At 36.4% G+C, this 19,473-nt stretch overlaps 1 protein-coding gene and 1 long non-coding RNA gene across 9 annotated transcripts; one reads left to right on the forward strand and one right to left on the reverse strand.

The window, feature by feature from the left end:
* Positions 1 to 185: 185 nt before the first annotated feature.
* On the reverse strand, positions 186 to 17,167 carry LOC147406916 (protein DETOXIFICATION 48-like). 8 transcript variants are annotated; one of them, XM_086435269.1, is made up of 5 exons: positions 17,031 to 17,156; positions 9,117 to 9,482; positions 8,219 to 8,476; positions 6,984 to 7,035; positions 186 to 1,849 (listed from the first exon to the last, which is right to left on the reverse strand). In XM_086435269.1, exons 4-5 carry the CDS (start codon positions 6,987 to 6,989, stop codon positions 353 to 355), a joined length of 1,503 nt encoding a protein of 500 aa, XP_086291395.1. In that variant the 5' UTR covers positions 6,990 to 7,035; positions 8,219 to 8,476; positions 9,117 to 9,482; positions 17,031 to 17,156; the 3' UTR covers positions 186 to 352. The 8 variants fall into 8 exon arrangements, 5 of the variants coding, with proteins under 5 accessions (XP_086291395.1, XP_086291393.1, XP_086291394.1 ...); XM_086435267.1 differs by having other exon boundaries at positions 6,984 to 7,119; XR_015176634.1 differs by lacking the exon at positions 186 to 1,849 and adding an exon at positions 3,762 to 4,018.
* Positions 5,356 to 6,139, forward strand: LOC147406917 (uncharacterized). The gene is made up of 3 exons (XR_015176639.1): positions 5,356 to 5,479; positions 5,675 to 5,821; positions 6,016 to 6,139. It is a non-coding gene; the product is annotated as an uncharacterized LOC147406917 (long non-coding RNA).
* Positions 17,168 to 19,473: the final 2,306 nt, after the last annotated feature.

Consider the following 19,473-nt stretch of genomic DNA (forward strand, 5'->3'; position numbering starts at 1 on the left):
TAAAAAGAAAAAGAGAACATTTTCTTTGGTTTAAGATAAAATAAATATAGTATAAACATAACTGATGGGAGTATTATTTTTAATTTTCCCTTTTAGGCAGTTAATGTTGCGGTTTAAAAGGAACAACAAGAAAGGTATGCATCTCTCTCTCTCTCTCTCTCTCTCTCTCTCTCTCTAAACTAGTATAACAAAAGAGTTTAATTCTATAATATTAGCAGTTTAATACAAAACATGATAAAAGTGGGGGGAAAAAAAAGTTAAAACCTCTTCTCCACGGTACAACTGACACCCCAATCAATACTTTACCACATCAGCTCTCAAGAGGCAAAAAATGAAAAAGAAAAAAGAATCCTCATTCATTCACAAGAGGTGTTTGTATAAGTGGGTCTGTTTCTAGTGATGCTGTCTTCACAAACCCATCACTAATACACAATATTTCGTTCAAATTAGCCACCTTTTTGGGTTCCTTACTAATTGGTGATGATAATGAAGTGGGGGACGTAGATGAAGTCTGTGTTAGTTCCTTTGCTCTTTCTACTTGGACCACCCAATCTGTTGTGGCTAGCACATACAACATGAGTAGTGCGCATGATGCCTGTGCCGCTAGCAACCCAATCCACAACCCTGTAAAACCCATTTTAACCACAAAACCCATGAAGATGGCAACCGGCATGCCCACCAAGTAGAAAGACCCCAAGTTGATGTTTGCACCAATTGTAGGCCTTGCGCTCCCTCTTAGAACTCCACAACCAGTTGTTTGTGGGCAATTCCCCAGCTCACAAAGTCCTGCTATAGGTAGTACAGCTGCAGTGAGCTCTAAAATCTCCAAATCATTCGTGAAAAAACGTCCCCACCGATATCTCATCAATGTCGTGAACGACATTGCCCCGATTCCTAAACCAACAGCGCATACTAGTGACACAATCATCGCTAAGCGGGCCTTAGCAGGTCGGTTTGCGCCAAGCTCATTCCCAACCCTCGTTGACACTCCAAGGCTTAGTGCTGATGGGAAGACATATACCAATGAGGTTGTTTGGATTAGAATTCCCATTGAAGCAATGGTTGCTTTCGGATTGACTAGAAGTCCACATAGCATTATCATGAATTCATACCACCACCACTCTAGGCACACTGATAGACAAGTGGGTACTGCAAGCCCAAGCAACGATGACCAACCTCGAAGGCAGTCCATGCTCGGTGTTACCCACGAATCCTTATACACACCAGAGAAGAACACAAAGGCAACCAACAAGAGGAAGAAGTTGAGATTAGTCCAAACCATGGCTATGGCTACACCTGAAATACCCATCTTAAATTTAACCACTAGGAGGAAATTCAAGGGGACGTGAAGAAGAACAGAGATCGCCGAACAATACGTCAATGGTAATGTAATATTTTGAGTCCTTAAATATATTCGAAGAGGGTGAAGTAGTGAAAGGAAGAAGAGATCCGGGATCGAAAACATAATAAATACATGAGCCATCGATGATATCTCTTTGTCTTGGCCACACCATAAGAGGATTCTTTTCATGTTGAGCCACATAAAAGATATGGGTATGGAAGTGGAGAGGAGGAGAAGAACTGTTCTTTGCAGAGTTATGCCAAGAAGTTTCCATTGTTTCGCACCGAATGCTTGCCCACATATGGGTTCCATTCCCATGGCCAAGCCAGAGATTACCGAGTAGCCCGTGATGTTTGCAAAGCCAATTGAGAGAGACCCGGCTGCGAGCTCAAGCTCACCAAGGTACCCAAGGAAGAGCATAGAGATCAAAGCTCTTGAATATAGTATAATACCTGTAAGGGCTGTTGGACCTGAGATTTTCCCTAAAGCTTTGATCTCCTCCACAACCTGAAAAGCAAACACATAATAAAGGAAAATGAGTTAGTGAATGTTTGTTGTAAGGGGAACACTGTTTGAACTGAAGTGAGTTCATGTTGTTGCTTTTATAAGCACCTCAGAGTGAGTTGGCCGTCTATGTAGTTCTTCATCAGTGTTGAGATCCATTGTTTTGTGGGGAGTTTTGAAATGGGTTTTCTTAGAAGAGAAGAATGAGGGAGAAGAAGGTTTTGGGTTACACATAGCCACCAAATCTCTACACAATGGGAGACTAAGATTTTTAATGAGACAGAATAAACTTGTGTTTTCTGTGGTTTATGGACTGTCTTTGAATGAGAGATGGAAGGTGGCTATATATAAAGGTTGGGTACACTATTAAATAACACGTGTCATTACATGAAGCAGAAAGAAGAAAAAAAAAACGGCTACTGGACTACTAAGAGGTTGGGGGGGCCATTTTGTTTTTTGCCTCCATAACTGGGTTATTGGGTGGTAGTTTGATCTAATTTTTAATTAATTTTTTTTTGTTCAAGTATGTAAAATAACATTATCTTTTAATCGCTCTTTCGGTTGTGGTCTGTGGGTCGAATTGAACAAAGTTATCTTAGGTTTATCAAGTGGGAAGGAATTGTGAGCAATTCTCCTACAGCTGACATGACACTGCAATGTTGGCATATGCTGATATGGTTGCGAGTCAGTGGAGTTTTTTTTTTTTTTTTTTTCTGAATTCCATGTCCCAATCCATGAATGACTAACAACTTGTATTGGATCCATTGTTCGATGTATGGGTCTATCACAATCGAGGATTCTCAAAACTTGGGTGGGATGCAGTTTGAAGAGGATTAAATTGGTTTGTTTTTTTTTTGGTTAAATTTACATGATGGAAGTTTTAGAATATCGTTGTTCTTGAATGCTAACCTTCAATTTCTCTTTGTTTTTACGCCCTTAATCTTATGGATTCATAGATTAATCTACTGCGTTGAGTACTCAAACCCAACAATACTAAACCATCCATGGTTCCCCTGCATCCCAAAATGCAATATTTGGAGCCTCCATCATGAATAAACACATTTGGTGATTTATTCAAATGTTGGATCATGTAGTTGAATTCATGTTTTTTTTTTCTTATTCCGAAAGATTTGCCTAGATCTCACTGAGGGTCCTCACGTCACATAGCTGTAGCCCAAGAGACCTAGCGTGAGCCTGGGAGATGGTCCATAACTCCATATCTCATTTGAGGGTCACTAGCTCAAATGGTTGAGATTCCATCGAAAGGTCCTATGGATCTGAAATAACTCGAATCGAAGTATTGTACAACTATGATGCATGAGGGCCATTGTTCTCCATGTGTGAAATCTAGAGTCGAATGATCCAACAATCGAGGTTTACGATTTTGTCTCAAATATAATCAGAAATTCAGATATAAATAGATAGAGATGGACTCATCATTTGCTTTTGAAATAATTCGGTCCTGTAACATCTTGGAAGCAGTCCAAGATTCCCCCCTATGTTAGAAAATGCCAATTCTGGACTGATCCAAACTGATAACCACAACAGTCATTGAAGTACTCCATTTCTATCACTCAACTCATCTTCACTACACATCCATTTGGCACTCACAACCAAACTCATAACCACCCAAATCCCACTGGAGAGATGTGACTTTGGATATTTACCAATTAAGCCCTGACACATTGGGTGTCCTTAAAGATATTTTTAAGATTGTTACATTACCACTCCAATAGAACATTACTCTGCTAAAAGAAATTCATTTTGTTTTAAAGTTTTTTAGGGAGGAAAAAAGAAATCATACACCCATACCTCCACTAGCAAGATCTTCTAGAACATGTTTTTAGACACCCCTTGGGTTTTGGTGTTTATATGAGTAAATTTTCATTAAAAAATCAGAAAAAATACAACATGAAACCCCTAAAACCAAAATAATAATAATTGAATATTCAAATAAAAAAGAAAATAACAAAAAGAAAGGTTACTTACTCCTCACATCTTATATTATCAATCCATTTCAATAAACTGAAGAAATCTTCAAAGAAAATTTCTCTAAACACTTCGAACATCTACATCAATAAAATATAAACCCCAAAATTGAAATAACGATTTTTTCAACCTCGAAGCTTCAAATTCCTCTCATTCTAAATTCCCCAAGAAATTTTGAGTGCCCTGCAGAGGTAACAAATATAAAATAACTAGCAAAGAGATCGACATATTAAAGGAGGATAAAAATGAATACATGTTCCTCTTATACAAATTTGAGGACTTTCAAGCTAATGCTATCAACATTTTTGAAATTTTCCTTTTACATGTCTAAAATTCTCTTGGAAATATAGAACACTAATTTAGAACATTCCCAATGTATGATATATTTATATACAACTATTTTCCTTTTTTAGGTTAGGCAAGCAAGGCAACTAGTTGTCAACATGCCAGTGGATTCAATAATTTGAACCTAGGTTATGGGATCAACACTCCCCATGCATTTACCAACTTAGCTAAGTTAACAACTTCTATACAGATCTTAACACTCCCCATGCATTTACCAACTTAGCTAAGTTAACAACTTCTATACAGATCTTATTACATGATAAGACAACACACTAAAGCATTTTACTTTTCCAGACTATTCTATATTTTTCTATTTACATCCTAGAGTTTTCTATAATCTTTTGAAACTCTCTCATGATTTTGTCAGCAATCCTCATCATTTGCTCCTATAAGCCACTACGGTGCATGTCATGCTTCCTAGGTGTTGTCTTGTAACCTCCTCAAGTCCTCTTTAACCATCACCTAGCTTGACAATATCGTTCGTCTTTCGTCTTTCGCAATTTAAAGTGCATATGCGTATTTGTAGTCATCATGCGACATCGTGAAGCCTTCATTGTCTATTGCCTACCTCATACCACTTCCTTTGAAGTGCAACCTTGATGCCAACTTCTATCAAAACTTGTCACAGCTCTCAAGCTAACTTTTCTCATTGATATAGTTATTTTTTTTCTTCTCAATGGGAATTAAACCCAAATCTATGTTATAATCACTCATACATTTTACCAACTAAGTACATTCCCTTTGACATATAGTCTTGTATTCATGCTCATTGAAACTTATATTAATAGTAGATCTGATGGTTTTAATTAATTAACAACTCAGGAATTTATTCTCTTGAAGATCAGGTGTGTTTGTGGCTATCTTTTATGTTGGAATATATAGAAAACGGGTCAAAATTGCCCATACATCCTTTGTTGGATTGACTGTTTGATATTTCTAGGCTTGTCTTGCTGTTTGTAGATCTTGTCCACCAACACGTGTGTTTATCATGTACGGTTGGTAACAAAGCATGTGGAACTCTCTTGCAACCCATGTGATCCAACCCATCCGTGGAAGGGTTTCTGTTCATCATCAACTTATACACCGACACACTCACTGACAATCCTGCCAAATCTGAGTGATAAGACAAGTTAAACCCTGTTTAAGCCTCACGTATGCCTTGTCTCCTTCCTTCTTCTTTCATGTTATGTGTTTGTATGTTGGAGGCAGAGGAGACTACCAGTGTACAAAGTGGAATTTGGGTTTGGAAACAAGTTGAGTATAATGAAGGCTTTTGGTGGAGAGTTGCTTTCCTTACAAGTGAGAACAGAATTATTATAAATAAATAAATGATATTTTTATGTTTAGTCCTACAAAAATAGTCCCTTTATTGGCTCTAAATGGGTTTTTGGTGGGGCTTTGTTATAGAATCTTTGAATCATTAATTGGCCCTTTTGTTTCAAATCTTTTAGCCATTTCTCATGTCGCCCAATAATGGGTTTTGTTGGATTTCAGGTATCAAAGAGAATACTTGCATTGGGTTTTGGTATTAACCCATCATTCGTAATTAGGGCATCAAATCCCTTGGTGAGAGAAAAAAAAAAGTGGAATTTGGGTTTGAAAACAAGCTGAGTATTATGAAGGCTTTTTGGTGGAGTACAAGTGAGAACATACTTTTATATATATATTTTTTGTTTGTGCTCCATTAAGGGCTAATTTTACCCTATAAAAACCACTTTATTGGGTCTAAATGGGTTTTTGGCGGGGCTTTGTTATAGGGCCTTTGAATCATTAATTGTGTCAAATCTTTCTGCAATTTCTCATGTCTCCCAATAATGTGTTTTGTTGGATTTCAGGTATCAAAGAGAATACTTGCAATGGGTTTTGGCATAAACCCATCATTCATAGTTAAGGGCATCAAACCCATGTGCTTGGTGGGTATGTTAGGATTCAACCAATGATCTTACAAGTGGGGTATTGTCAGAGCTTTAAGTGACTTTATCAAGGAGTACTGTTTTACTGTTTAAATTTTTTGTTTTTTTTTTTGTTTTTTCAAGTTGTTCAACTAATAATGAAGAAACACATGACAAGACAAAAAATTTGAAAATAAAATAAAATCTAACACAGTGACATCTCTTTGTGATTGGTTTACGGGTTACAGAGCAATAAATTTAAATACCAAAAATGTACTCCTATTTAATATTCGATTCAAGTGGATTTTAGCTTTTTTGGTTTGTGGGGTGAGAGTTGTGTTGTGTGGTACCACTATAACAAATGGATAAGTGATGTGAAGAGAAGAGACAGTCGGAAGGAAGGGAACATTGTCAAGAGAAGTTGACAACTCAAACGTGTTTCAATAGCAACCATTCAAACAAAGGGTAAGAGGTGTATCTCGGACTGTGTGGACAACAGAAGGCCCACCACCCAAGTAGAGCACCTTTTACCCTTTATTTACAGTCCGAGCAACTGCAAGAATCGGTTTCTCTTTGTTTCTCTGTAGAAGAAATTATTTCCCTGAAATCCTCAACCCACATGTCAGATTCCATGTGTCTCTCCAGTTTGATAGGTTGCTAAATAGTTGAGAACCTTGTAATAATACATTACATACATATTTATAAATATAAAAAAACCCAAATAAATGAAAAATAATATAATAGTAAAATATTTATCATTATTCTTTTATTTATCTTTTTGAGATAGAGATGATCATCCATATCTTTACATAGTGCTCATCATCTACGTCTCAATCTAAATATTGGGGTTGGCCACATGAATCATTTTTCTCAGCCTTGGGGCATAAATATGTCTTTATTTCTTTTCTTACCATCATTCGTGCGTCAATTTCGAATGTCCTCGTGTCATTGTACAGCTTTCAACTGCACCAAAATGTTCAGTATCAAGCCCTTAACATCATTCGTGCGTCAATTTCGAATGTCCTCGTGTCATTGTACAGCTTTCAACTGCACCAAAATGTTCAGTATCAAGCCCTTAACATGTTTAAAAAAATATATGCGAAAATGAGAAAATACCCAATTTCAATTCTAAATGAACAAATGATGGGAAACTAGGGTCACTTCTCTTAATCAAAAGACAACTGATAACAAGTGACAAGTTCACTAATAGTACATGAAGACAAAAATGATAAAAAATAATAATTCATTTAATGGCACTTTTGGTCAATATATTGTGAATTTGAGGACTTCGAAAGAGACTCTGATATATTGCATAAAATACATGGCATCAATGTCATCATCCACACCTTATCCAATTATTGAAGTGGGTGACACTAATCCTACTTCACTATTTAACTCTATTATCATGAACCATATCTTCATTCAAGGAATCTCCTTCACGTCTTTCCTTATCACTTCCATCCATGTGGATTTTAGCCTTCATGTTGTCCTTGTAGTACCCTCAACTTGCACCAAAGCACTCCTCACACTGGTATTGCTATTGGTCAACTCCATTATATCAACATTTTCAGAAAAAAGTAGACTTTCTTTCTACGGTTATTCTCTTTTTTAAGTGTGATGTTCAAGTTCTTCAAGATATAATGAAAATGGCCGTAAACAGGAATACCCAGAAAGCATTTTGTGAAAAATTCAAGTATTTTTTCTGTTCAACGACAATGACAAACTGAAATGTGCATTAGTGGTGAAGAAATTGTTGTAAAATATATAGAAGGATATATGTAATTTCATTATCTCAATGAACATCATATACAGGTCTAAAGATAATAATATGCTGATGTAGCCACAACAACTTTATGCTTTTGTGGCCTTTTCTCTATTTAGCAGTACAGAATAAGAGCTAATACTGTACCCAAGATAGTGAACTTTAATTGTCTTTCAAGCTCTACTAGCAAATGTAGCATCGAGATATTCGTAGATATTGATTAGTGCAAGTAAAGCAAGGAATTTATTCCAGGATTCTAAGGAAAGTAAGAAAAGAGAACAAATAATAAAGGAACCAACCCACGAAAGAAAAATCAATCAAAGTTCCCTATCAAGACTTTAATCAGGGCATAATTCCTACATTATCTGTCGGCATCATACTTACCATTGCCATACACCCGTGACATGCACAATGTAGATTCTATACATTACAAAAGAACCATTGATGGTTAGTCAACACTGCACAAGGATGAAAGCTTTGTGAGGAATAAATCCAATCACTAGCAAATATCTTGGTTGGTATGGAACTTGTCATTAACAACGATCCCCAATTCCACAGCAATGGTGCACCAACTTTTCCGTAACGATTAGCTATAAAGCAACATTTCTAGGAAATGGGAATGTTCTCCATTGACGGGATTCCCTGCATTTTGCAAAAGTATAGCTTCTTTTAGACAGTATTTGCTAATAGCCGGTGGATTTTTAAATGAGAGATTCTACTGCCACACCAACTTTTTACTAACACCACCCCTATTCATGTGTAAATCACCAAAGAATCAGCACACATTTTGGGGTGGCGTTAGCAAAAGTTGGTGTGGCAATAGAAGCTCTCTATTTACATTTGCGTTGCCAATACCCTCACATAATTAGGCAGAATAGTCATACCTCTCTCTTTCCAGAGACATTAAATTGCCTCCTTTGACCATTGATTTTTTCTTTTATCAGAAGCATGTGAGTTAGGGGGTTGAGTAAATAGTATGTGAAGGCGGTTTTTGAGCCCAGGTCATGATATCAACACTCATAGATTTCAATCAACTTAAAAAGATGGCACCTCAAAAAAAAAAAAGAGGTACTTAGAACCCTTTTTGTCATGGTTTGTGGAGCATAATGGTACTGGTCAGCAAGGAATACTATTCCCAAGGGTATTTCCATAATTTCACTGGCAGTATGTAAAACCCTCGTTAGGTTTCTTGGGTATATATTTCTCTTTTACGGTGGAAGAGTGTCATTTGTAACTGAGTTTTTTCTCTACATAGTGGAATCGGTGTGATCCGTGGACTTACCTTTATCTTGAAGGAAGCATGCCAAAACCTTGTGTTTTCTGTGTGATTGCATCTTGATTATTTTTCTTTCTTTATTGTTCTTGGATCGATTTCTCTACAGTCTAAACTTTTGACCAAGTCAAAATGGAAAAAGTGATCATCTCTCCCCAGGTGACATGTATTTTTCAACTAAAAGACTAAACTAACCCCAAACTTGCAAACTGACTTGTTTAGAGAGTAAATTCTCCAGGTCTTGTTTCCCTTCCCAATTCTCCTTTGCATTACTTGGAACTCCATCCCCAAGCCTTCTTTGCTTTCTACCAAGTCCAACCCAATATCCTTATTATCAACTATTTGACAAGAATACTCATCCACGCACAACATTTCCTGCAGGAGACCAAGTCATAGATTTTGAGAGACAAAAATGGAATTAGGCTCTGAAATCTCCATTCCAAGTACCACAAATAGATCTAGAAACCCTTGAGAGATCAGTTTTTTTTTTCTTTCTTTTTTTGACAAATGAAAACTTCTATTAAATAGGGGAGGACAAGATGACCTAGAGAGAGTAAACAAGCGAACCTACCTGACTCCTTTAGGAACCAAATTCCATCTAAAGAGAAAATCCTCAAAAAAAAAGAAGAAAAAAAAATCTAAACCCTATAAACAGATTGCACCAATAAAAGACAAGAGAACAGTATTTTGACGAGTGGGAAGCATGCAAATGAAGTTCTGCTAGACCCATTTTATGTGTAAAACAGTAATAGAAATCTGTTCTTTCAATGTTTGAATTCCTTGTCTTCCTTGATGTATTGTATTAAATATATAGAAGTTTTCAAGAGACTTTGTTCAGTCTATTATAAGCTGTGAATGATAAAATACATAGAAGGATTCTTAGTACACTACAACTCTTTCCTTACATGGAGATTGTGTGGGATGTGGTTGTAAAAACATATGGAAGGAGAACATGTGATTGAGATAATACATGGAAAGAGTCCTTGCACATTATACCTCTTCCCTTATGTGAAAGATGTGATTGAATCTCTCTTTAACATTTAACATCAAGTCCATTACCATTACCAATTGAGATCCAATCACCGCCTTGATACTCAGAGTGGAGAGAGGTTAGAGAGATTAGAGGTGACATGATTTGTCACACCAGTATCCATATACCATGTATTGTTGAATTGGTGAGAAGCCTCCATTGTGGCAACCTTAGCGGGGGCTGATGACCTCGATAGGAATGGCCCATGTGGTTAACACAATCCAAAACATCGCATATTTGACAAGGAAGACAAGTATTATTATTATTATTTTTATAAATATAATTTATTAAGAGAAGAAAGGATACAAAGAAAGTAAAGGCGGTCGAGATGACCTGCCACAAAGCAACACAAACACTAACTATGCGATGAACCACCCTGCCATGGCCACATCCACGATTAATAAATAATCGTGATGGATGGATAGGATCCTTTCCATTAGATGCCTGCCATGGAGCTTTGGGCTCCATGCAGTTCATCCAACGAAGCATCATCACTCTTAGACATGACATGGCTATAGAAGGCATCATATTCTATTGGAAGACCACGAAAAATGGCTAAGACCACGTCTTCATTAGGAACGGGATACCAAATGGCAGCAATACCATCAGTTATCGTTTTCGCACGAAAAATAAAATATGTGCATGTCATCATTCCCTTTTTACAGTTTGCAACTGTAGTTGGGCTTCTTAAGAGAGCCCTTTGAGAGTGACAGATCGCGAGTTTACACTTGCTTGTGTAGGGGCCCCATGTAAGGGTCTAAGAATGGGCCTTATGGCTATATATCAAATATGGGCTTACAGCTTGTTTAGCTAAAATAGTAGGAACGTTACCCCCTTAGCCCCCTCAGGGGGGACTTTGAACTCGCCTAAAGGCAAACACTGAACTTGTCTCTTTATTCCTCCGACTAAAAGTAAAAGACAAAACTAGCTCTAGCAACTAGATTGAAGGAAGCCCTAAAAGGGGTATACTCAACTTCCTGCTTCTAATGTCAAATGACATATTTGATTATCTTGTTTTTTTTTATCTAAATCCCGTGCAAACAACTACATAACTGCATGATCGCCCCAATCTAGGTAAGGTATAAACTATTGTTTGCTTGTTGAAGAGCACCTAAGGGAATGCATTCAAATGTTTGTATCTTTTTTATGGTCATAGTGATCGAACACTTAGTTCGTTTCATTTAAGTAACTTAGAAACTCCCCAAACCTCTAATTATTTTATGTTTGGAAGGCAGTTGACCGGGGCCGTCTCTTGTCCAATGTACAAATTCTGAGTGGAGACAGGTTTTTAGGGAAATAGTGAGATGCGTTATCGAACTAAACACTTTTCGAAACGTAAGGGAACTCGGTATGAGAAGGCGATCATTGGTAGTAAGCAATCAGTCGGCTCGATGAAGGCCTGCTATCGTCTCAATCCTAAAATTGGGTGTCCTCTGCCGTAAGGATGGGGACCAATTTAGGCAAGCCATACTTTACTGTGACGTTGGCACCATATGGGGGGAACGATGTGTGGAGAAGAAGGAAAGTCAATGCGCAAATCTTCTTATTTCATGTAAAAAACAACTTTTTGAGCTATTATAATAGTTGGAGTCATCCTTCCTTGCTTGTGATTGAACATGTTAAAATTCGAGTAAATATTAAATATCATAAGCATTGGACAAGCACACAACTTGCGTGAGCACTTCCTATGAATGTTTTAACTTGAGCCAACTAAACTAACATTTGATCTTGTTTACACCTAGATATATAAGCAAGACCAACATTGGACTTGTCTTTGCCACTATCATCAAATAATGATGGGGAGAAACATCTGAGCTATCAACGTGACCATACAAGTCATTGGTAAAAAGGATGGGTTCAAACTGGTTGAACCAGAGAAGATCAAATTTTCGAGTTTGATTGAAACGATATTAGTGATGTTGGTGAGAAGAAGAGCAGATTGAGAGGATGAGGAAGCAATGAAACAAGAGAAGGGATTGGAATGTGTAAAGCAAACCCTAAAAGGCTCTGATACCGGAAAACAATAATAGAAGTCTATTCCTTTAATGTTTAAATTCCTTGTCTTCCATAATGCATTGTATACAGTATATAAGTTTACAAGAGATTTTGTTCAATCTATTACAAGTTGTGATTGATAAAATATACCTGGAAGGATTCTTAGCGCTCTACAACTCTTTCCTTATGTGGAAGATATGATTGAAGATCCATAGCAATAGGGGATAATTAGAATGACAGTTCATCAACAAACAATAATTGAGATAGTTCTTTGAGAAGAACAGAGAGAAGTATTTCATATCAGTTCGAGATCAGTAAAAGGTTTTGCCAAGTCATGCCATGATAACAAAAACAAAGCTTGATTGGAGCACAAATGCTATTGGGTTTCTAGGGACCCCCATTAAAGGGACAATACCTACTAAGATAACTTAGAACAAGATTCAATTACAGAAAGATCTTCTGCAAAGAAATATCTGCTTACAAAACCAATTGCTCCAACAAGTGAGTATACACAACACCCTTGAGAGTACAAACCATCTAAACCCCGAACCTAAAATATTGGATCCCCATCCACAAAAAAACATGCTCCATCCATCTTGTTACCTACATTTTCTTTTATTAAACAGATCTTGATTATTTATGTGCTTTGAAATAATGATTCTAATGAAACATTGATGATTATTGCAACCAGGAGGTAACAACGGTGTAATAGTGTACAACATTAAAATGTTGCTGAAATTACAAAACTTATCGGAAACCTTTAAATATAAGAAACTTTAAGTTGAAAAAAAAGAATTTAATATGCATTACTAATAAGTAATAATTACGATCAAGAACTATTTGGTTGCAGCAAGTTAGAGGTAGTGAGATTGATAAAGTAGCATCATTGTTGATATCAGTCAAGCCATAGCAAGGGTGAGAGGAAATATAATAAGCAATGGACAAGGGAAGGGATAGAAGATAATTGAGCTATGAACAAGAGTAGAGTCATGACTCTTAGAGATATGTCCATTTTTAAGTTGAAAAGGAGAAGACATTGTTGTTTTCATATGAGAGAATAAGTGGTAAAGGAGTAAGTTAAGCAAATGATTCAGACAACTAAATTGATATTTGAATAGGTTCAAAAAGCTGGATGTAGGATAAACACATTAAGCTTTTTTTTTATAATTAAATTATTTAAGCTAATATATAACTCTCGAAAGGCATTCCATGCCCTAAGATATTTTTGAACATGGCAGTCTCGTGTTTCCACTCCCATTCTCGCACCCATACCCTCTCTATGCTTTAGTTTCTAAGCTTGTAACAATGACACAACACTTATAAGGTTTTTGACATGTTGAACATGTATAGACACACATCCATGTCACCTTGTCTGAACACATACCTTGACGCACATCATTAAACAAACAACATCCTTTAAGTAACTTCGAAAAAGCTTCTAACATCTATTGCAAATGAATCTTTTCACAAAATCTTCTTTCACATAACCACTGCTCAAATTAATGTTATGAGCTTCCAAAAGTCAGGATGAACCCAGCGACATCATCTATTACAAAAGGATCTTCACAAAAAATTATTTTCCACAAAATCAACCACTCCGAAAAGTACACAGTATCCTCAAAAGCACAGTCACCAATTTGGGTTTGGGAATAAGTCGAACATTAACACATAAATATGTCATGTCTTGTCAAATCGAAAATGTGTCTTACCAAATTTGCTAAATGTAATATTAAAAGTTTTATTACATTTAGCATGATAGCAAGATATGGGATGGAATACTCAAGTCTATTCGTCTTGCATTTCCAAAAATGAAGTCATATCCTCAAAGGTGGAGCCAAGATTTTATTGTGTGTGTGTGTGGGGGGTGGGGGGGGGGGGGGGGGGGGGGGGGGGGTGGGGGCATGTCATCAATTTAAAAATATAGGATATTTCAAATATTCACCAAAATGTCTTAATTCCCCATTGACCACAGTCTTCTCTAATAGACCAATGCAAAACATCCTCAATACCCTTGTCTTCAACCTAAAATCAAAAACCCTCTGAGTTGTCTCCCCAAAACCAATCATCTTCAACTTCTTGAGTAAAATTTTTTAATCTAGTCTTCAATCTTAGGATTAATATATTTTAATTTTCAAGCTAAAAAACAACATAGGATTTTCTAAGTAGAAGATAATGAGATTTTGAAAGAAATTCTAGAGTTTCCAACAATGGATTAAGGCGAGTTTCAAAACGATTGAAGATGATGTTATATAAATTAAAATTAATTCTCTGTAGTGGTTGAAAACCTTCAAGATGACTGATTTTAGGAAGGAAAATCATGGCTTTTAGGTTATAGGTTGAAAATGAGGGTATTTAGGTTTTTTTTAGCCATCCTATAAAACAAGAATAAAGTCAAACAGGGGCTTGTTATCACTTTGAAAACATAAGGGTTATCTGAAATATTCACAAATTAGACAGAGAGGTGTCTACATGACCCAAAAATTGAAAGAGCGGGGGTGGCAAGTTCAAAGGGGGCTTGTTATCACTTTGGAAACACAAGGGGTATGTCAAATATTCATAAAAAATAGGAGGGCAACATATATGGGGGGAGGGGGGGGGGGGGGGGGCAACACGGTTGCGGAATGTTAAAATACAAGGGTATGTTAAATAATCATCAAAAAGTAGAAGGGTCTACTTAATAACCCAAAAATTGAGAGAGGAGGGGGGGGGGGGGGGGGGGTGCAATCTTCCTGGCTCCACCCATGGCTATCCTCGTTTGCTTACATAAAAAAGAAAACAAGAAAATAATCAATTTTATTGTCCACATAGGTGTTGGAATATTAAAATAAAAATTCGTTTGTTTTGCATTTTTTGTTTCCTAGCTAGCAAGGGTGGTGTTCAGCCCCCCATTACATGGGAGTGAAGAATGACTTGAGAATATAAAGGAAGAGGCTTCCTAATTGTGTGTATACAATGACCCATGTGAAGAGAGTGAATGTTTAAGATGGGTACAATGAATTAGGTCTTGCTCGCATGGTGTGATGATGAAGAACAAGGTAGCTCTAGCTTTTGCTTAAACCAAAGATATGGTCATCGCAACACCAAGGAAAATATGCAAGAGAAGTATAAATGGAAAAAAAGAGGAAAGAGAAACGGCAACAACAATTCATGAGGTTTTTCTTGGGGAAAATATTGAGAATTTGCGCAACAATGATCATGTCACAGCCACCATTTGTCAAAATTTGCAGAGAATCAACTATGAATAAAGCATTTATATAATTCCAGCATGTATGATTGTGACAATGACATGCACACACTTCTTTAGCAACCCAACAACACCATCCCACAAATGGTGCACAATGGAGTTGGTCGTCGTGCAATGGTAGGATGGCCCCTTGTGAGTTATCCAAATGGCCTCCAAACTCTAGTCTAAGCATCCACCACTTAGAGACTAGTCTGATTTTTTGGTATGCCTTATTGTGCCTTCGAGGTGAGTTGTGTGATGCCTTGAGTGTGAATCACATAGGCCCAAGTGGTCCTAGACATCACATGCCACCTAGCAACTAGGTGTGGTCCTCTGCAAACTGGCCATATGAGTTGAGGACATCATCCACATTTAATCCCCTATGTGGCAAGAAAGTCACCTTACTTAAAAGGCGTGTATTAGGCTGTGTGCTTTTAATGAGAGGTAATCCATTCACACAAATAAGAAATATTTGTGTATTCCTACGCCAGGAAAATCCAAAAAGGAGACTAACCATCGGGTTTGCTAACTTTTTCTACCAACTATGACTATGATAATCTTTCTCCTCTTTGGACTCCAATTGCAGGCCACCTCCTGCAAGGAAACCCAAATTCGATACCTTACTTGTTGGGTGGTGGTGTGGTTCTATATCTATAAAAGAATAATATAAATGTGGCACTGCCAAGGAACAGATGATGCTAGGTTAGTTGAATGATGATGACATGGAATGACAATCCACTCTAATGATTTTGGCAACATGGCTCCTTTCCCCAAGCCGAATTTGATCACAATGCACATAGCATGGGATATAAAGATGCCAAAATCTTGCACAAGAATAACTACTTGTGACTTTAGAATGATTATCATCTCATGATTTTTCTTATGGAATCATATTGTAAGACCATCATCTCTAATTCAGGAGAACGGAGAGCTTGAAAGATGCCAAAAATGGATGCAGACCTAGGTGTCAGATTAATGCTCGCTTTTACTTAACCTGTCCGGTACTACAATACCAATGATACAAAGTGCATATTTGGCACTCAGTTTAGTATTTTTCCATACTCGAGCCCCAATGCTTGGTCACTCTTGAAAATTTCAAGATTCGTCTCAAAGGGAATGATGTGTCAGGATTTGCCTCTCCGACACACACATAGATGATTTGGATCACTTCGCCAAAGTTGGACACAATTCCACTATAAATTCGATTTTCATGTGCGACCACTTCAAATGTTAAATCATTTTCTTCACATACTAAAAACCAAATGAATTGCAGAGATGATGAGAATACTCTGAAAAGGATGTATTTAGGCCTTAATTTAATAGACCCTATGACATAGTTTAAAATAAAATAAAATGAAACCAAAAAAAAAAAAATTTGATTTCTAAATTGTTCACTCCTTGCGAAAAATGTTCACGACAATCAATGATTATAGACTCCAAAATAAACCCTAAGCCAATTAATACCACATATCAACATGAACCCTACCCAAAATAGAAAATTGGAGTCCAAAAATACACAAATAACTAAACCTAGACATTACCCAACGTACTAAATCAAAATTGTTTATTTATTAAAAAAAGAAAAAGAAAAAGAAAAGAGGAAGGTACCCTAGAAAACCATAATATTACAATTAAATAACACAGAAAATATGGAATTAAAATATAAAAAACTTACCTCTGACAACCTAATGATGAACAGAGGCTAGACGAGCGAGTGAGAGGAGCACATAGTAATATGGAGAGAGTGAGACAGTTGCAACGTCTTACTAAATATTTGACACCCTCCACGAGTTTTCAAACTGATGCCAATCGTCAAACCCTCCTTGACCTTGGTCTTCATTTCAAGACTAATGAAAATGACTTAAATACCCTTGTCTTTATCTTCAACTCTTTTTTTAAAATAAAAAATACTGATTTTCAGACTCTCCCTTTTGACATACTCTCCTGAAATGATCACGTGACAGGTGCTAGAATCATAGATTTTCCTCGGGATACACAGCTGAACATATTTGTGGGGATGTGTAATGTGCATTCTAAGAAAAAAATATATGCTTTTAGCACATGCCACGTCAAGAGAGTCTGGGGGAGTATGTTAGAAAATCATAACTTTTTTTTTTTTTTTTTTTGAAAGGTCAACAGGGTTAAGGCAGACCCAGACCAGCTACAACCTTAAGAACGGAAAACCCCTACGATCCTTATCAATGATAGAACCGAGATTACAAGGGAGAACTCCACTATCTATTTCAGAACAATCCATAGAGTCTTGGGAGGAAGCAAGATAATCCGCTGCTTGGTTAGCTTCCCTGAAAACATGGAAGAAGGAGTACCTGTGGAAACTAGGAAGGAGCCTTCTAATGGCAATGACTAAGTGTATAACACTCCATGGAATACTCCATCGGTTGTTAAGGATATTGACAGCCAATAATGAGTCTGCTTGAACTCGAATGCTGAGGCAACCTTTTGCGATACACAACTTGAGCCCTTCAAGAATAGCTTGTATTTCGTGATAAATGATTGAGACTGGGTTCACTCGGCGAGCAATAGCAGCAATTATCATACATAACTTTTTTTTTCCTTCGACATGATGACCAGTACATTGCCACAATTTGTAACAATGAATGACATACTTATTATTTTAAAGATTTAGTCTTCCATGTTAAATATCAGACAAAATATAAAATATTTATCAATTTTTTCTAAAGATATATCTATTTATGTAAAATATAGATCGTTGTACATTATGAGTTTTCTACAATGTCAATTAACGAATTCATGTTTTGGGGAGAATTTAAAGCAACGAATACATTGCTTTTCAAGTGTAAAAAGAAAAAGTGTTGGGGACTCTAAGAACACCCAACTAATCCTCTGGTCAAGTATAGTACCCTCCCACCACCACCATCACACACGCCATATAATTTCTAGGATAAAATCCCTAAGATTGGCCAGCGAAGGAGTTTCAAGACCTATGCCTTTTTTGAGGGAGGCCTTCACCACTGTACCCAACAATGGTTAATAATTTTATTAGGTTATTTATAAGTAGGAGGAGTGCAACACGAGGACTTCCCAAAAGGTAAAACACATTATTAGCCAAGCAATAGTAGTATAGGAAATTTCATGTGTCTATCCTAATCAACATCTGTCTCTAGGTTACACATGAGTGTTTTACTAAAAAATCATATTCCCTAGTAAAATGATGTTTCCCCTTGAAATAATCTTTTTTTTTTCCATCCAATCCACTAGCAAAACAATTTTCTCACCACCATATGTCATCTCTCACTATTACTTGCATCCCATAGACTAAATAACTCTCATTTTTTACAATTAGGTGCAATCAAACAATGAAATTCATTTTCCATTGTCATTTTTCAAAAGAATTCAATTTTCCCTCTTTGCAACTCTTGGTGGGAATTCATGTCAAATGACTATTAGATAACCATATATCATTGAAATATTTATTTACTTTTATCGTCAATAATAATTATTCAATCTAACTGGGGGCAGCATGGATTTGTTCATCTACACTTCACTCAGTTATGATCATTGTGCAAAAGGTGTGTTATTTATAATCTGGTTATTTCTTTTCTCATATGTCTAATTCAGTACATACATCATTGGTTGATCCTTGTGTGCATTTGGGCTATAAATAGATCCATGTTTGAAATAAAGTAATTTTATAATTCTGTAAAATAAATTAATTTAGAGTTAATTTGCACTTCTTGTCTAATATTAGAAATAACTTCCATATAGTTAGAAAAAAAAAAAAACTTATATTATCACACTAATTATTGGATTTATCTTTTTATTATAACATACCAATACTAAAACACCCTACAATATCTCCTCTCTCAAGACCTCACCCAAATTCCCCTTCCCCTCTCTTTCTCCCTTTTATTTATTTCTGCTCTCATCTCCATCTAAAGCTGATTTTGAGTTTTGTAAATCGTATATTATTTAAAAATGAACTTAATCGAGTGATTGAGATCCATGCATATAATTAAAAAATCACACAATATGTCGACACTTCAAGAGTGGTTTATCAATATTCTTTGATAACTCTATCAACGTTGTTGGGACATTACTTGAGTTTTGTATTTCAAAAATGATTTGATATGGTTCAT

Source organism: Akebia trifoliata, chromosome 3, assembly GCF_017979445.1.
Source record: "Akebia trifoliata isolate Shusen 1 chromosome 3, ASM1797944v1, whole genome shotgun sequence".
Lineage (NCBI taxonomy): Eukaryota > Viridiplantae > Streptophyta > Magnoliopsida > Ranunculales > Lardizabalaceae > Akebia > Akebia trifoliata.

Excerpts from the sequence above, each read along its gene's own strand:
- LOC147406916 (XM_086435266.1), bottom strand. The coding sequence starts at position 2,080 with ATGTGTAACCCAAAACCTTCTTCTCCCTCATTCTTCTCTTCTAAGAAA. Across the intron at positions 1,850-1,954 it reads GACGGCCAACTCACTCTGAG|GTTGTGGAGGAGATCAAAGC; the intron begins GTGCTTATAAAA and ends TTTGCTTTTCAG.